Source organism: Orbicella faveolata, unplaced genomic scaffold, assembly GCF_042242905.1.
Source record: "Orbicella faveolata isolate gen_17 unplaced genomic scaffold, um_ofav_v1 contig_25, whole genome shotgun sequence".
Lineage (NCBI taxonomy): Eukaryota > Metazoa > Cnidaria > Anthozoa > Scleractinia > Merulinidae > Orbicella > Orbicella faveolata.
This window is the reverse complement of record NW_028301553.1, coordinates 23,945,180-23,964,504: the sequence shown is the minus strand read 5'-3', so window position 1 is coordinate 23,964,504 and position 19,325 is coordinate 23,945,180. Positions and strand designations below refer to the sequence as shown.

Here is a 19,325-nt window from a genome sequence, read left to right as displayed (position 1 = left end):
GATTAACTCCGACGGCTTAAAGATAACGCTTAAAAACTTAGCGGCGAAATTTCCCAGACTACAACTTGAACGCTTCAAAACTAATGCGTCCCCCATAAATATTTTATCCTCCTTCCCCAACGACTGTTCCCGTGAAACATTATCAATTTCCCTATAACCCCCTTCCAACTGTGAATCATTGAGTTGTTTACAAGTTTGAATAAAAAGTTATTCGAGGTTTCATGACCAAAGCGTGGTGTCGCTTGTTCACAAGTCTGAAGAAAATGTTAGTCAAGGTTCATGATCAAAGTGTGGTTTCGCATGTTTACAAATGCGAATAACATGTTAGTCAAGGTTTCATCTCGCATGTTTACAAGTCTGAATAAAATGTTAGTCGAGGTTCATGAGCAAAGCGTGGTTTCGCATGTTCACAAGTGTGAATAAAATGTTAGTCAAGGTTCATGATCAAACCGTAGTTTCGCATGTTTACAAATGTGAATAAAATGTTAGTCAAGGTTTCATGTCGCATGTTTATAAGTCTGAATAAAATGTTAGTCGCGGTTCATGATCAAAGCGTGGTTTCACATGTTTACAAATGTGAATAAAATGTTAGTCAAGGTTTCATGTCGCATGTTTACAAGTCTGAATAAAGTTGTTTACGAATATGAATAACAATTTGGTCAAGGTTTCATAATCAAAGCGTGGTGTGGCATGTTCACAAGTTTGAATAAAATGTTGATCGGCGAGGTTTCATGTGGAGAAAGCGTGAAAGAAAAAAGGCATTTTACCTACACAAATATGGATAAAAAGTTGGTCGAGGCTCAGTATTCAAAGCGTATGTTCACAAGTATGAAATTCCACATATTTAAAGCTTGTGTTCTGAAGTGTACGCAAGTATGAATTAAAAGCTAGTCAAGGTTACATGGGCAAAGCGAGCGAGCGTTCACAAGTTTGAAGTGAAGTGAATTATCAAAGTGCGGTTTCTCGTGTTCACAACCTTTGAATAAAAAATTAGTCGAGGCTTCATTTGCTGTTAATCGAGGCTTCATGTGCAAAGCGTGTGTTCACAAGCGTGTGATCACTTAGTGTGGTTTCGCATGTTCACAAGTTTGCCGGTCATTTCCAGACACATCGTTGAATAAAAAGTTAGCCGAATGATCAAAGCGTGGTTTCGCATGTTCACAATCTTTGAATAAAAAGTTAGCCGAGTTTTGCGTTGCTGTGTTGACTTGGTGATCGCGATCGCGGCTTAATAGCAACATGGAGATTGGGTGTCAAAACTCAACATTATGATTAACAACTGTATGAATCACATTTAGGGTTACACAACCTTTTTTTAAGATCTATACAACCAAGAGAATTGATACGACTGTAAAACATATTTGTAAACAAGAGCAACTGCCGCCGACGATTGAAATACCTTCAACTTTTACTTAAATAAAAAAAAAAGGTTTGGCCGATGTAAATGAACCAATTTTGATAGACGCTTGAGAATTTATAATACACACATGGTACACACACATCGCTGATGAGAATGAGCGTTTTCCATTTACCAAAAAAATTCCGGAAATTCCAGTTGGGATGTAAATGGAGCACGACTTTCTGGTTCGTTCCACTGGAAATTTCCTGGAATAAACGGAATTCCTGAGAAGATAGTCCCCCTTTCCCGGTGGAAACTTCCAGATGGGAAATTTTTGTTCCATTTACAGATCTCTCGTCTTTATCACCAGTTTCATGCCTTTCGCGGTCTTTTAAGCGGCCAGGCCTCCCTCGGCTTCCTCGTGTTTCAACAAAAATGGCGGCTGATCAGGGTCAGTTTTCTGGAAGCTTTTTGCAAACAAAATTTCAGGGCTACTACGAGTGCTCTGCCTGCCACGTTCTAGCGCCAGATCGAGAAAATTTATTGCAGCACGAATCTGCTGCATGTAAAAGTGGTAGGTAGAAATCCTTGCTTGTTCGAAGCTTTTTTTGCCGGTGCACGTTTCTCGCGTAAAATGTTGTATGAACAACTCTGAAAAGTTCTTTTGTAATTCTTCGTTCACAGGTGAAGTTTCTACCACCGTAAACCTAGAAAGATGGGAGGATGCAGATGTCAGACTTGTCATAACCACATATGCCGATAATAAGCATTTGTTTGAAGGGAAAGCGACGAAGAAAGACGTGTTCGAGAAAATAGCAGGACAGTTTACTAAGGCCTCCAATATTTGCGGGAGATTCAGAGAAGCGACAGAGAGGGGCCTGTGAACGAATGGGACTTGTGACAAATGGAACGCGCTTTTCTCAAACGTAAATTAATTCCCAATAGAAAATTTCCGAAATTTTTGGTAAATGGAAAACGCCCAATGGAAATCGTGTCTACCGCGCTAATCAATACGATACGATACAGACGTCTCATACACAAAACCGGTTTCGAATACCGACGAATGCGAAGTATTGGTACTTCCAGTGCACTCGCGAGAAACAAGACTCGTCTCATTTCTCTCGAGACGAGTCTCGTAAGAAACGAGGCGCGTCTCGCGAGACGGTGGTAACTTACTTTTGAGCGGTACTGTAATTGTTTTAGTATATACCACACAAGCTGAATAACTAGCGGACCAAAGAGTAACTTTATTTGTTTAAGAGTAACTTTATTTGAAAAGGGAAGCCATCTTGTTTTTCTTCGGCTGCTCGGAGGTGAATAGTACTTGGCTAATTAGCTCCGAGCTAGCCAATCAGCGTGCGCGTAAAGTACAATTGGTGGAGGTATCCCAGATACATTACACAACAGAGTCAAATTTCTTCCTTCGGTTATATTCACATTTTGTATTGGCGGTATGGCCGAAGGTACTGCAAATAAATAAGACAAATTGCTGGTAAACTTATTATTTACAGGGCATCTGAAAGGATGTGGTGGTACGGATCCGCAGAATTCGCTACCATCCACATCCTCTGCATAATCAAATCTTTTTTTCCGCATAAAACAGAAAAAAGTGTTTCATATTAACGATAAAGCAGCTGCTTACCATCCCCACAAGTAAAACTTCCCAAGAGAATGATTATTTTGAAGTAGCTTTTCTCTTTTCTTTTCAATTTGAACCCTTTCTACAGGGACGTTTATGATCCTGATCCTGACAGAAGCTACACAAAGGCAAAGCTTGACAAACTGAAGTGGTCAAAGGATTCAGTAGGTAACACGCTCAAGCAAACAAGCTTAAGTGATTCGCCTTTTGATAACTTCCCACCGGACGAGTCCACGCTATTTTCAGAAGACCTTTCTGCTTTACCACCATTTGTACCAATGGACGCTTTTCAACAAGTTAAAAACTCTGGAAAATCAGTTAAGAAGTTTGCCAATGCAGATGCTGTGATAAACTCAAATGACAAGGGCCTTCGTATGATGAGCTTTGTGCATGATTTACAAGTTTACCACAACGTAGAGAAAAGTCTTCTATATTTGCGCGCTCTCTGCTGGGCTTCCTATAACGGGAATGTTAAGTACCAGGTAAAATTGGTTCTTAACCAGAAGGGAACTCCCAAAATTGTTGCAGCCAAATGTGACAAGCAGTGTCCTGTTTCTAATAGTGGATGTTGTTGCCATGTGATGGCAGTACTTTGGAAGCTTGAGGACATGACACAAACGTCAGAGCTCACAAATTCTAGAGTTGAGAGCCTACAATGTACATCAAAACCAAGACAATGGGGAATGGGCACAAGCGAGAAGTTGAGTTCCGTCCTGTGATGGCATACAATATAGTTAAGCCAAGGCAAGCCTCTGACCTACGTGGGAGAAAAACAAGAGGTGTGCAATCCCTATTTTATGACCCTAGACCAGAGACCATTTCCGAAACTCGCTGTAGATGGTATGTTAAAGCTAAAAAATGATCCTCAGAGCATAAATCCTAAAATACCTTTTGCAGCATTGCTACCAGAGGGAAGATCTATTTCAACAGTTAAAACTATAGTTGGAAACGTTGCCCATTGTTTAATAATTCACAACCAACTTCAGCGATTTACTTCTGTAACTTCTTGCAGTTCTAGCAGCCCCTCTAGTGCTCAAAGAACTTTGACTCCAATCTGCAATTGCCCACCCGCACCAACTACCCAAGGGCAAGAACAGGAGTAGTACGTGGTGGGTCAAATAGATACCGGCATGGTTACCTCACTGACTCAGCAGCCTCGCCGGCTGCAAAAATGTCTATTTGAACATTTTCAGTTACCGTTTATACTCCAAATGGAAAGGCAGTGGCTTCGCGAAGTGGTCCAAAACATTTTGGACGAACCAATTCCTGAAAAAGTGAAACAGCCGTTACTGAAACTACTTAAACCCTCTAAAGGCGGCAAAACAATTGCGCCTCCTAGGAGGAAGAAAGATAAAAGACGGAAAGAGGGTCTTGAAAGTTTGATCCTTATCCGCCTCATGGGAATCAAACAATCACTAACTACCAGAAAGAGCTCCTCAGGCTGTATGACGCGCTTGAGGGCGTGGAAGAGGGGCGGCGTTTCATGAGGTTAACTTTCAGCAGGAGATTGACGCAAAACCTCACCCCTTTGATTATGGGTAAATTGAGAGAAAGGGTAAACGCAACCTTTTATCTAAGGAACCTCTACTCATGCGCCATTGTGAATAACGAAGATAGAAGGAGTATGATTTCTATAAACAAAAAAGAGGGTCTCCTTGGATAAACAACTCTGCTGTTGCAGAAAGATGGCTGAGTCGACAAGAGAATGAACGGTTAAATCCTGACAACATGGAGGGGCCTAACACTAAATGGACTTTTGTGAGGTTCTTCAACGTTGAATTAAAAGCAGTGCTTGACAGGCAGGCGCTGTTGGACATGGGGCCATTGCCAGTCTGGCTGTGCAACCTTGCACCCAGGCGTGTATCAAGAATGGTTTCGCTGGACACCTTTGACAACAACTTGTGTCTCTGGCACTGCATTCCTGTGAATCAGGGGGTGCGCCCTGATCGGTGCACACAGGCTGCAAGAGAGTTAGCAAAGAGTTTCTTCAAACTCAGAACAATGCCAAACATCCCAAAAACCTCGCTTGATGAATTGGATAAAGGAAGGTTCTAATTGAATGGTGCGACCAAGTGCCTGTCCTTGGTTTCAACTGCAGTCGTTACAATCTCAACCTGATCAAAGAGCATCCGGTGGAGCTGCTGACCGACGTAATGGTCAAAGTCAAAGTCGGTAAAAATGCAAACAAGATGATGTTTATGAATGCAAACAGTTTTCGGTTTTTAGACATTTTCAACTATCTCAGCCGAGGAACCAGGTATGAAAAGTGGGTCAAAGCCTACGGTTGTTCTGTGCAGAAATCGTGGCTTCCATACGAGTGGTTCAATTGTCCTGAAAAGCTAAATCATCCTGGGCTTCCAGATTACCCAGCATGGTATTCATGTTTGAAGGGTGCATATGTCCTCAGTCTTTACGAATACCAAGAGTGCAAGAAAATCTTCAAAGAAAAAGGAATGCAAACATTCGCAGATTGGCTGCACTACTACAACAATCTAGACATTGCGCCAGGGTTGGAAGCACTGGAAAAGATGAGAGCTTTCTCCAGCGATTAAGGGCTTCGACATTTTGAAAGAAGCAGCTAGCCTCCCAGGGATGAGCTTGCATTACCTCTTACGAGGCACGATACAGCGAGGGGCTGAACTTTACAGCCCTTGCAAAGAGGTTTATGGAATGTTGAAAGAAGCGGTTGTGGGAGGGCAAAGTCTTGTGTCCACGCGGCATCATGAGGCCGGTGTGACATGTATAAGACCGCACCAGTTTAAACAACCAAGAGTCTGCAAGCGCATCATCAGCTACGACGCAAACATGCTCTATCTGTCGACGATGTTAAGAGAAATGCCTTGTGGTAATGAACAGGTCATACACTATCAAAACCCGGCGGACGCCGCATCGATCTTTACAGAACGCTTGAAAGCTGGAACATGGTTTGGGTTGCAGAAGTCGATATTGCAATCTCTAAAAAGCTGTGGATGAAGTTTGGTGAAATGCTGCCTTTCTTCTTCACCAAACAGATTCCCAACGAAGCGGTGCCCCAACACAAGAAAGATGACTTACAGCGCACCGGCAGACAAAGAGATGTCGGGAAAAAGCTGGTAGGGGCGTTCTCAGTGCTAAAGCTGTTGCTGTATGCCCCACTGTTGCATTGGCATGCGGAACATGGCACAGTCATCAAAGCTGTTTACCGCATGATTGACTATCAGGCGACGAAGATCTTCACCTGGTTTGTGGAGCAGGTGACAGAAGCCCGCTGCACCGGGCATGAAGACAAGAGAAAAGTGCTGGTTGCCAAGGTGTTCAAAATCCTGGGAAACAGTGGTTATGGGAAATTCATTGACGCGTTGGAGCGGCAAAGAAACGTGATCTACACAAAGGATGAGAAGGTGGTAGGCAGAGCGTTGTGAAGCGCATACTTCAGCGATCTGGACGAGCTCAGGCAAGCATATGAGCTGGAAAGCAGGAAGTCACGGATCACGATCAAATGGCCGTTTCAGATCGGAATTGCTGTGTATCAGCTGGCAAAACAGAGAATGCTCGAGTTCTATTACGATTTCCTGGATGGCTATTTCCATTGCTGCGAAAACAATCTGATACAGATGGACACAACAGCAATTACATCACTATCTCTGCTGATCAGCTTGGGGACATCATTCGCCCCCAGCTGCGTGCAGAATTTGAGGCCAAAAAGAACGAGTGGCTTGCCTGGGACAAGTGGAGCGGGCGTATGACGTGGCTGTTTAAACTCAAATGTGAAGGCAGCCGGATGATTTCGCTATGTCCAAAGTGCTACTATGTTGATGAACAAGACAGCGAAAACAAGAAGTTCAGCACAAAGGGCATGCAGAAGTGGCAGAATGCCATCACTTGGCAGCATTTCATAGCTGCGTCGAACAGTAGCATCGATAGAGCTGAAAATAGAGGCTTTCATATGGTTTGCTCTGGAGGAGCAAAGTGGATGGCCACTGGGGTTGATCGCCTAATATGACTAATGCTGGGTGTACCCAGACGGGATACACACGGAGCCGATTGAGTTTCACACAACATGAGCCACCGAAAGCTGTGTGTTTGGCAGGACAACAAACAGCTCTTCACTTAAAAAAAAAACCCACTTAGGCCCATCATGCAAATAATATAAAACAGGCTCATCTGGTTTGGTCACAGCGCTTTCAAGCTTGTGGACTTGCAAAGACCAGATTGGGTCTGTAGCTCTTTTAGTTCCACCTTCTAGTTCACCGGGCTGGTAGAGATAGCAAACATTCACGCTGGAGGGGAGCTTTTCTCTGTTCACACCAACAGCCCTTGAGCAAGGAGTGGAAGGTCTTACTGAAATAGCCTTCTCTTTGATAGCATCAGCAAGTTTTTTGCCTGTAAAGCGTGTGACTTCTTTGTTCAGAGCGGCAACAACATCGGGTAGCCTTTTGACCCACACAGTTGATCACCAGCCCAAAGGCAGCAGCATTTCCACGGCACACTGATGACCAAACAAGCACTTGTCAAGTGTGCAGTTAAAATGTTTAATGATAGCCTGGTCTCTGTAAATGTTAGGTCGCCGACGCTGAATGAGGGTTTTGTGGTTTTCCATTTCTTTGGTCACGCTTTCCATGAACTCCTGCCCAAGGCCAACCTGCAGCAGCTGAGGCCACATCAGAGGGCTGTGCTCGTAAATAGACTGAAAAAGTCTTTGCAACCTCAGCAGAGTCTTTCGAGGTCAGAGGCTCAGCTTCCTTGTAACAGCTAGTGATGTCAACAATGGTCAGTGTGCATTTGTAAACTTTGCAGCCACGCGAAAGCTTGTCGTGTGGCAGAAAAAGAAGGTACCCTTGGTGGACTGCGTTAGGCACTGATATGTCGAATTTGGGGCAAGGAATGTAGCGCGGCACGCTAGAGAGCTTGTTTGATGAGCCACTGCTTGGCTGTTTCTTTTGTAACGTCCGCTAATTTTTTGATGGCAGCAATTCCTTTCCAGTAGCCTTTGGGGCTGTAGTAAACTTTGGCGAGCTTGGCGTCCATCCGAGCAGCTGATATTGTAACACAGCATCACTTCAAAAAAAAAAAAAACGAAAAGCCGCATAGCCGGGAGCGAGCGCACTGCCACCCACAAAAAGCAACTCACCTTGTTTCTACTGCTCACTGGGTTGATAAAAGTCAGCGAATCGGGGTTCTTTGGGAGGTTTTATTTGCTGGTCTGGGTGGGCCTGGTTATAGAGTTTGAACGTGTAATAAGTGTTTGAAGTTCTGCTTTGTTTGGTCTGTAATTTCCCCGTTGCCTTCGATCCAATCAAGAAGTTTGGTGCAGTCACACAAATATTTGGCCATAGTAGCCTAATAAGCTTCAAGAGCTTTCTCCTGCCGCGTTTTCTCTTCTAACGCAGCCTTTCTGCTGTCGTCTACATACATACATACGTTTATTTGATAAGTAGGTTTAAAATAAGCAACTGTACAGCTGATGTGGACCTACTACTACTAAATCTAAATAAGAGAAACAGAAATTTACAATACAAATGTCATAAAGCTAAAATAATATATGCAATAACGATAAAAAGAGTAATCAAATAATTTAAAAATACCTAAATTCAGGGTTCTTATTATAATTTACAGAGCATTCCTTTTGGAAACTGATGTCTCTGATATAGGCCTGACAAATATTTAGCAAGATAGTTGCCGCCAGTGAAAGCAGCGGCATTAAGAACCACACCTCCGATCATCATCGAAATGCTAGCCATTTGAAGATATCAATATGCTTTTTTTTTTTTCAATTATAAAGAGGTCGGAATAATATTCTTGTCTTCGAGGTACCATTTCACCGCAATTTTGTGCATCATGGCAGCTGTGAACTTTGCATAGTTCATGCCGCTGCTGCTGGGTTAGTGGTGAAGTTCTCTTTTACCCTTTTTTTCCCAATCCAGTCGATGCCGGTTGCTAAGCCTGTAAGAGTGGCTGCATCAATGATCGTTTTCAGGAGGTTGTTGTTTTCAGGCATGCCTGTAGAAGTCGCATTTTTTGAATTTGCAAGATAAAAACCACATCAGGGGTATGCCTCAAAAGCTTCTAATCCACAAGCATCGCATATGTGCTCCTTCTCTGCATCAGAGGATTGCTCTTTCTCTGCGCCAGAGGTGCGCTCTTCCTCTGTGGCAGAGCTGTGCTCTTTTTTTCTTCTTCTTCCCAGAAGGGTGCGACATGAGATGGCATATTGTTTTGAAAACCTTTCCATTGAAGTTAAACCAAAACAGCCCTATTCCAAAAATAGCAGCAGTGCTGATGAAAACTTGTTGGACGTCTCATTTTGGTTTTATCCTTCCTCTTCGTGCAGATATATGAATAAGGCAAAACTTTAATTACTTTTTCAATCCATGGGAAGAGGCCTTTTTTTCTTTGAAGAGGCATTTCATTCGTGTTCCTGTCAACAGGTGCGGGAGGAAGGGTGGGCTGTGAACTGAAAACCTTTTTTATCTCTTCGCATTTATACTAGATCCCAATGATTGAAACGAAAATGCTGATGATAGCACCATTGAGTGGTGGTGAGAACGTTTTTTTGTGTCTTCAGCTGACTCTTCACCCAGACCCACAGAGTCAAGGGCAGTTTCTTTTCCCGGCCCTTTGAACTGATTATCTGCAACGAGCCAACAGCTTCAGCGGCTCTTTTTTGTGCTTTGCGCTCCTGTCTTGTTTTCTCAGCCACAGCTTTGCCCGCAACCACCCGCTTCGGGTTTTTCGCCGGTTCATGGTTGGTATTTTTGAAGTCACCTGTCCACTCGCCTCAGGCTGCGGTCCTGCAGTTTGCATGTTTTTTGAATGTGCCATTATATCTTGTGAACAAAAAATATTTAATTGAGAAATTGCTGGCCAATGCTGACCAATTATTCAGCAGTTTACTCAACAACTTAGACTTCATCAACACCATCAAGTGGATACCCATCTGCATCACAAGAAGGGTGGTGCTGCGAAGAACTACAATCGATATGTTTTGTTATGATCAGCACCGCGTTGGCTACCACGAGCAATCCCCCACATCTCAACGCAAGGTCTCCTGCCACACCAGATAACTCTTTGGTGATGATGTAACCATTTTTCAGCTCATTTTTCAGAGTGCCAGAACCTTTGACCCACACAACCATGCCAACCGCCTTCGTGGTCATCGCCAGAAAGCTTTCAAGCAAGGTTTTAGTGGTCTTGGTGCCCACGTACCTCTCGTAACTTTTGTAGTACTTTTCAACCTCTTTGTCAGTGAACAGCTTCACCTGCTCGTGTGTCAGGTGCACGCCAATAGATTCTTTTGATTTCCTGTGGAAACAAGAATCGCAAGCTTTTCACGAAGAGGTGAATAACCAGCCCGTGACAAAATATTGTCACGTGGAGCTATTTTTTAGAAGAAAGCCAGCAAGTTGCTTTGCATTCATCAGTTTCATGCCGTCAACAAAATTCTGTTGTAAGAATGATAAATTTTTAGCAGAGCTGCTGTGCAACAAAGGCGTGCCAGCGGAGCATCCATTCCTTAGAAATTTTGGTAACCTATCAAGCTGAGTAAATTTGGTCATTACATCACCGTAGGAACGATGTCCGTCCGTCTGTCCCTCCGCACAGACTCTGGGGGAGGGGAGGGGAGTCTCAAGGTAACCTGAATGGGGGAGCGCAAGAATGCAATCTTCTCTTGGTGGGATGAAACCTCATTGCTATATTGTTATGTCAACAAACGATAGCGGAGTTGATAATTTAATGTTTTAAGAGAGGGTTTAACTTAGGCAGAAAGTGAAAGAAAATAATTGGGAGCAAGAATTATTGGTAAAAGATCTCGAAAGAGAGCGGGCGCCACGAGGTCTAGAGAAAGGAGGCGAAACAGTACTGAACAATGCCGTAAATTAGATCGAGTCAGGGCTGGGAGAAAAGTAGATGAAAGAATACCAAGCAATGCCATGAAGCAGGGCTAGCGAGAGCTTGAGAAAGGAGGCAAAATGGCCGACAAATTGTCTCAGAAGACTACAGAACTTCCCAAGTTAATTCGCGTGTCGAGATGTGTAGCTGTGCAAGGAAAGTCTCGTGATGTTTACTGTGTTTAGAGAAATTACAAAATACTAAATACAGCAGAAAAGATGGTGATTCGTTGATCTATCGAAAAAGATTAGTTTAGTTCAGTCTTCACTACTTTTGCTGCAAGTTTCTACCTGAAAGACTTAGCCAGTGGCCGAACTTGGGGTAAGCGACCAATCTATTGTTGTGTTGTTTTCAAGTGTTTTCTCTACAAATTATCAAGTTGCCTTATTTTCAATAGGTTTTTTTTTCAAAGTCTTCTTAACTTGAGGCCATGCTGCGAGACATTTTTTTTTTTTTTAATTACTGTACATCATTTTAATTTCGCTCATCGCTAAATAATAACAATTGCGTCGCTCTGTGGAAGTTGTTGTAAGTTGCATATTGTAGACAAATTGTTTTTGCTAACCTCACAGACTACAACCTCACGTCTAAAAATAATCAAACTGTAAGCTTATTTGTAAACACTGCAAGGCAAGTTTGGAATCTTTTTTTCACAGGCGCTCGCTTCATAGACTGCTAAAATTTCCTCCTCTGTTGCTGGAAACCAAGAAAGGTCAATAAACCATTTTAAGTCGAAGCCAACCAAATTTGCTTGTTTGTGGTGATCTGCAAATTGTGTTTATAAAGTATGGAATTCCCTCGTTTAGTTAGTTCAATTTATTCCGTATGGTGAAATGCTTGGAGGTTAAAGAGTGGTAAAGCCACCGCCGATAAAATGACTGCAAAGCTGTCGGTAAATATAATATTCAAATCCATGCATAAGCGTGAATAATTATTAAACTTTAGCACTGCAAGTTTTTCAACTTCTGGAGTGTCGTTTTCAGGCTTCTAAATGGATTTCTTGTCTTTACTTTGAATTTGTATCCTTTCGTTGATAATTTCGGTCATCCAGGCTTCATTAAAATGGGATTTGCTATTTGATATTCAGATGTAGTGATATATGCATATTGTGTTTATTTAGATTTCCTCTTGTCCAGTTAATTCGGTTTGGTGAAAACCTTAGTTGAAATGTCGAAATTATGCATATAAACTCTGTCTGCACAAGAAGCTCTACTTTGATTTTGATTTTCTACTTGATTTGGTCGACGGCACATGGCTCCTATTTTCCTTTTGAGAGGTTTATGGGATTTACATATCTGGCTTTGGTTTATGTACAGTGACGTATTCTGTACAAAGGGCTACATTCAGTAACGAACAGTGTAAATTAAAATATCATTTAATATATGCTTATACAAACTTTAGGGTGAAGAAATCTTCACCCTGTCCATTTCTCTGTAATAAAAATATCATTTACATACATCCCCCCTCTTGTTTGCCCTAATAGTTTCATTAACTACTTACTTAACTGTAATGCGTAACCTGTAACTGTCTTTACAGGAAAATCTTAAACCAAGACCCAGCAGTATTGATCGAGCGACAGCAAGGTCAATGCATATTAAAAGAATTCTACATTCTCCTTGTTTATCGACGGCAAACAACGTTCAATTGAAATGTTTTTCTCGTCCTATTTTATGGGAGAATAATGCCCTAGAATTAGTCAATCAGAGCACACGTTATACTGGCTAAAAACACAAGCCATATAACAAATGTGTATAAATGATATTTCTATTACAGAGAGCTGTGCTGGGTGAGAGCTTCTTCTCCCTAAATTTTTTACAAGTATGTAAATGATATTTTTATTACAGAGAACGGGACAGGGCGAGAACTTCTTCCCCCCTAATTTTTTTTATATGTATGTAAATGATATTTTTATTACAAAGAACTGGGCAGGCCCAGAACTTTCTCCCCCTAAATTTTATATGGATACAAATGATGTTTTTTTACAGAGAACTCAGGCAGGGCAGGAACTTCTTTGCCCTAATTTTTTTTTTATATGGATGTAAATGATATTTTTATTACAGGATACTGGGCAGGACCAGAACTTCTCTGCTTTAAAATTTTTATCTGTATGTAAATGGTATTGCGTTTTAGAGAACTGGGCAGGGCAAGAACTTCTTCACCTCAAATGTTTTACATGTATGTAAATGATATATACATTTTTTTTTTTTTTTTACAGAAAACTGGATGGGGCAAGAACTTCTTTGCCCTTAATTTTTTTTATATGCATCTAAATGATGTTGATATTTTTATTACAGAGAACTAGGCCCCTCATCCTAAATTGTTATATATAAAAATGCCATTTTTCACACAAAAAAAAAAAAGAGAAAAGATTTTTTGCCCTAAATTTTTTATTAGTTATAATTTTTTGGAAGAAATAAAAGGGCAATAAAGTTCCGCACACAATTTTGTTTTTATATACAGTTGAACCCTGCCATTTTGAATCCTCGTGAGAAACAAAAAATTGTTTGAACTAGCTAATAGCATTTGACTTGAGTGCAAATCCATTAGGGATATGGCTTTGAGTTCGAAATAACGGGGAATTTAAAATGGCCGAGTTCGAATTAGCGGGATCAAACTGTAGTACAGTATAACTTTTTTTTGTAAATTTTGTTGGTATATTAATAGGATATAATTATTGTTTATCCATTCTGCCGTAATGTTATTGATGTGTCTATTCAAACATATCTTGGCTTGGCTGACCAATGTACCAATGCCTCATAACCTTTCAGTGGGTTACCCAAAATGTAAAGGGAATGTAAAATACTTATAGCTTCCTGATATTGCTTCCTTCCTTATAATTTAATTTTTGGCATTATTTAATTAAAAAATAATAATAATTAAAGGTAATCCAGTAACAGTTCTCGAGTGGTAGGGAATGAATCTCATTATAGGGGAGTTCCCGTGTACGAGTGGAGCCCCATGCCTTGGAAAATTATGTAACCCATTGATCTAAGAATTTTGGTTGTCACGTGACTGTCCGTGCGCCAAGCCCAATACCTTGAAAATTAAGATAGCACCATTAACCTATATAGGTGCATCTTTGAGATTACTCATCCTTGCCATGGTTTATTGAGAGCTGTCAAAACAAGGTATCCACTGACCAGTATCATGTGACCATATCGCGTGCTCAGGTTTAGAACTCATTGAGGTCTCGTCTTTTTTAAAGTTGGCAGCTGACCAGGTACAGGTTTTTCAATCGCAGGCTTAAAGATGGAGTACGCGCAAAGGCAAAATTTTGGTGCAAATTAACCTCTTGTGCGTTGTGGACTTTCCTTCTGATATATTCCATGTACAATTGTCCCTTGGAATGTCCCTGATGTACTGCGTAAGTAGTTTTTACAATCTTAAGTTACGCTAATAGTGGGTATAGTTTGTTAAAATTTAACTGGAAAGAATAGCAAAACCACACGATGAACAATTACATGCTCATAATTAATCATATTTTGAATTTCTGATCCAAGAAAAACAAATACTTTTTTCCTTTATGGTTAATTTTTGGAATCAGGAGCTACGCTTTTAGGCTTGGCTAAATCTATATATTATCATGATTCGGCATGCCAAAACACCACACTTATCTCCTCTTCTTTGTTTGTCTTTGCGAAGTTTTGGCTTCTTTTGGCTTCGACCAACCGGCCCTTTTCTGCCGCGAGCCATGTTTTTTTTTTTTTTTTTCTTTTTTTTAATATATACAGGTAGGGCTTGAATGTTTACTTGATTTCTTCTTGGTTTTGGGCACCGGTTTTTTTCTGTGTTGGCCAATCATCGTTTTGTGCACCATTTTGCCACACTTTGGACATTCTTCTTTTGCTATTTTTTCTGTTTCCAACCTTTTACAGTGGTATTTTCTGTGGGTGTGAAGTGTGTGACATTGCTTGAATGTTTTACCACACGCTTCACAAGGGTAATCATGAAAAGACCACACACTTGTTGATTTTTTAATGACTTACCGTCGACTGCGATATATTTGCCACCCTCCTTGTTGCAAAAATGTTTCTTTTCCCGGGGAGTCAGCTCATCTGATTCAGCCATGCTTTTTGTGTATAAAAAGTACCCGCAAATGTTCAAATAGATAATTTTTGCCAGGGCGTGTGACAGTAGTAGGTGGTGGATTGAATAGATACTGGCAAATTTTGAGCCCTTTTGTCCAGGTCAAATTTTGTTTTTGGTATATATTCATAATAATGGTTTACCATTCTTGCAGTCACACAAGCATTGTAAGATGTAACCGTTGGTGTAGGCCTTGATGAATGGTTCGCACGCGCGGGCGCCTGAGGGAATCTCACAATCTGGAGGCCCACAGGGAAGCAGCTTGCCATTTCACAAGCCTTTGAAGAAACAACTGCGGATGTCTCTTCTTATGACGAAGACTAATTGGTTAGTCGGTCCAATAGGGTTTTCTGATTCAGCCAACATTCTTTAGGTGATAATGGGTAACCGCAAATGTTCCAATAGAAATTTTTGCAGGCCGGTGAGGCTGCTAAAGTGTTTGTCGACCTTGGTGGGTCGAATAGATACTGGCACGGATACCAAGACGGGGAGGCTGCCGAGCCGGCGAGGTAGCCGTGCCGGTATCTATTCGACCCACCACCTACTACTACAGGCACAATCAAACGATGGGACATCTAATCCCTCCTCTCTGGTACAAGGGGAATCACATATGGCAGATATTCCTGATCTTCAAATATCCCCTTGTAATGGAGAACCAGTTTCCCAAGACTGCTCCCAAGTACAAGAAAGGTTGCAATCAACAGATAATTTGCCCCTCACACAAGTTCAACAAGAGTCAACATAATTTGAAACATTTGTTGAAACACTTACAGATGAGCAAAAGCAGATTGACAATGCAAAGAGAGGGCAATCAGTCAATCCTGTTTGGTTTGAACAAAACCAAAATAGGATAACTGCTAGTATCTGTTAAGATGTCTATTCTCATATTAACAGCCAAAGGTCAAAGATACCAGAAAGCCTCATTAAAATAATAACAACAAAAGGGAAACCTCTCAAGAATGCGAGCTATTTACAAGCTGAAGGCCTTAATTATAAAAGTAAAGGTATGATATATGGTATTGAAAATGAGCCAGTTGTAGCAACTTTGAACAAAGAGCACCTGTTAACATTGCCAGATGTAAAAGCAGTCACAATTCAAAAAGTTAGCCTAATTGTGGATATAGACAGTAATTGCAACAGTTCACTACCAATATGGTAATACTGAGATAAGAAATGTCCAAATAAAATGCCTCGAGTCAAAGCAGGATGTTTCACCAGAGGTTGCCATCAAGGATCATCAAAAAGAAACAGGTGGTGAAGTGAAAGAAAAACACAAATACCGGTTTCAGTCCCAGATGCAGATGGAAATCACTAAGCTTCCATTGACTGATTTTGTTATTTTTACTAACTTAAGATTTTCCATTTTGGTTCTAAAGGTCACATTCTCATCAAGATGGCAAGATGAAATAGAACCAAGATTACTTACCGTTCATCAGAAATATATTAAAGACAAGAAACTCCAATGACTAGAGCTGAGCACTGTCAGCAAAAATCAAAACTTAACATGAGAAAAAGCAAGCCTCAAAGTGAGTTCTTAAAGAAACTTGCAGCACTATAAAACTACTGTGCTATTGTCTGAGGATTTGAATGCTTTTAGCTTGATGTTGTGTTTAAGTGTTCTTCAAATACAAAATTCTGCACAAACTAGAAGTACTAAAGGGTGTTAAATAGTTATTTCAAATAGAAATGATTGGATTTTGAAAGTTGACTAACAATGCACACAGTCCAGATCTGATTTATGGAGCCAAAGCTGGAGAGGCAGAACTTGATTGAAAACATTCCAAGCCTTTATCCACTTTATTCCTCTTTCAGCATGTATTCTTACATTGGCTATGCTCATTGTTTCAAAACATTGGCCTTCAATAAACTGGTCAGATGCAGAAAATCTCTTTGGAGGAATATACAGACTCCCCCCTCTAAGGGCAATCAGTTCATAGATTTCAAAGCCTTTTTCAGCAAGATATTGATCTCCTTTTTCAATGAATTGAGAAAAATCACTTCTTTGTATGATTTTTTTGTCACTTATCCTTGCTGGATGTAATTGGCTCACAAAGGCAGTCCAGCCACTTGGTGAAATGCAAACCAGCCCCTCAAAGGTGTCAAGCGACTTGTAGTCAGAATACATTTCTGAGTGCTTCTGACAATCCTTGGGTAATTCACATTTCAGTTCAGTGCAATCAAGAATTCCTCTACATTTTCATATCTTCCCTTAAATGATTCTGGTAAGTGCTGCTTTACCTTCTCTTTTGAAGGCCATACAGGCAGACTACCCAACAGTAGTATGGTAGTTTGCCCAAGTGATAACAATATCAGACACAGTGCCTAGAGACACGTTGAATCTATGCACCAAGTCACACTCAAATAATCCACGTCCAACCCTTGTCAGAAACAGCCACAACCTGACCAATTTGTTGTATTTCTCGTTTTCGTTGTTGTTCTTTCTTCTGACCTTGTAAGAAAGCAAATGCGGTGTCTGGAAAGTCTCCATTTACTTTGAATCGTACCTGGTTTCAACTAAGTAGCGACTCAGCACTCGGTTTCACAAAGTTCCAGAATGCTATCAAGGCTTCGTAAGACTCAAATCCTGTGTAGAAAAATACATCGTCATCATTGGAGCTAAAACGTTCTAGGGAGAATTTTGAAAGAGATAACTTTTCAGTGAGTTTACAAATCGCGACAAGTAAGTCTCTCTCTCTTGCGGTTTGTTTTCTGACTCTTTTTCTCTATGGGTGTTCTCTGAAGTAGAATGCACTGCATCTGAAGATGCTTCATTTCCAATGGGCCAGCAACTGATAGTCCATGTTTTTCACCGTCACGAACATTTGCTCTTTTGGATCCCTCACTCCCTTTGTCATGATCCACCGGCCGTCCAAGGAAAAATAGAAGGAACTGCATTCCTAACAAGATCATGTCTACTGTCAGTTAAAGATTTTTTATAATCGTTCGAAGTGAAATGTTCAGAACAGCAGAAGAGTGATGTATTAGAAGTGAATTTTTTGTTGCTACATTTCATCCTTACCATCCATATTTTTCCCTGACTTTGGTGGCATGGAAAAGCGTGGAAAATGAGGTCCTTCCGATTATGAAAACGATTTTTACATAGCACTGCAGCGCAGCATTTGTGACAGATTTTATTTCTGTCCCTTTGGTCCGCCATATGTGTTGAGATTGGCACCTTTTCGAAGGCCCTTAGGCCTCACTTTCATGCAACTTCGGGTAATAGCCTGAATCGGTGTATTGAACACCGCGGCAAAACGTATGCGCATGCGTCAACTTCGGCATTTCCGGTTTGCACATGTTCAGTTGCTCAGATTATTGTTTTGTTCGCCTTGCGGTGTTCAAGCTTGTTGTTGTGAATCAGCAGCCACAGATGACAGAAAAAAAGGACCACAAAAAAAAGGTATGTAGACAATAACTTGTTGCAGTTACTGGTACTAGAAATGTTCGTTGGATCTTTTAGGAAATGCTCCGCAGTGGCCGCCATTACTGATTAGTAAGCCTTTTGTCAGTTCGTGTTGTTGATTTATGCCTGTTTGTTTCAATTCGTTGCTTGAACTACTACAAGATTAAATCCGTTAAATTATTTTTTATAGTGAAGAGGAGACCCGAAAGTCTATTTGTCGTTTATCTATTTTATTTAGCTTATAATATCACAAATTTCATAATGAAAGTGACCTCATGATTTCAACTTGTAGAGCTGAGAAGCTCACTTAAAACTCGAACTACGTGTAAGAGTCAAGCACCGGCATGAAAATACAAATTTTCGGTTTGGAAATAAATTTCAATTTTACTTTCAGAATTTCTTACTTCTTGAAGTTTTTATTTCATGTTTTGCAAACAATAAGTTAATTTTAAAAATGTTTGGCCAGCTACAGTGCACAATAAATTATTTATTTGGGTCCAAAATCAACTTAAACTTTAGCTTTAGTCGCTTAATTTAAGCTCTCTAGACTTAATAACTTCATAATACATAAGAGATGTTACTTAAACTTTACTTTACTACGTGAGACGTGCTATCTTAAGCTTAATTACCAAAATATATGCTGAAAATACTGAACTGACCACTCCACTTTAATAAGCTTTCATATTACGAAGTTCTCTCCGACAGCATGGTTCTCAATTTCTAGTACTTATTATAATATAGATAGGACCCTGTGTGCACTGTGATTGGTCAAAACCCCATATTTTATTGAGTTTATAATGTAGATAGGACCCTGCGCTGGCTCTGATTGGTCACAAACCCATGTTTTATCAGAGTATAAAACATAGAAAAAGTGTGTCTTATTATTTTTGGCCACATTACCTCCATATCATTCGAGAACACTCAAGATATGTAGAAAACACTCCCCTGCAGCTCGTGTTTTCTACATTTCCCTTGTGTTCTCAAATGCC

General features: G+C 40.7%; 2 protein-coding genes across 2 annotated transcripts in view; one reads left to right on the top strand and one right to left on the bottom strand.

Annotated features, from left to right (window-relative positions):
* LOC110052976 (hemicentin-1-like) overlaps window positions 1-19,325 on the bottom strand; it is a gene marked incomplete at its 5' end in the record, with an annotated part of 49,611 nt that overhangs the window by 15,847 nt on the left and 14,439 nt on the right. The window lies entirely within an intron of this gene.
* LOC149109559 (uncharacterized) lies at window positions 5,900-6,379 on the top strand. The gene has a single exon (XM_089294423.1). It carries the CDS (start codon window positions 5,900-5,902, stop codon window positions 6,377-6,379), a length of 480 nt encoding a protein of 159 aa, XP_089150549.1.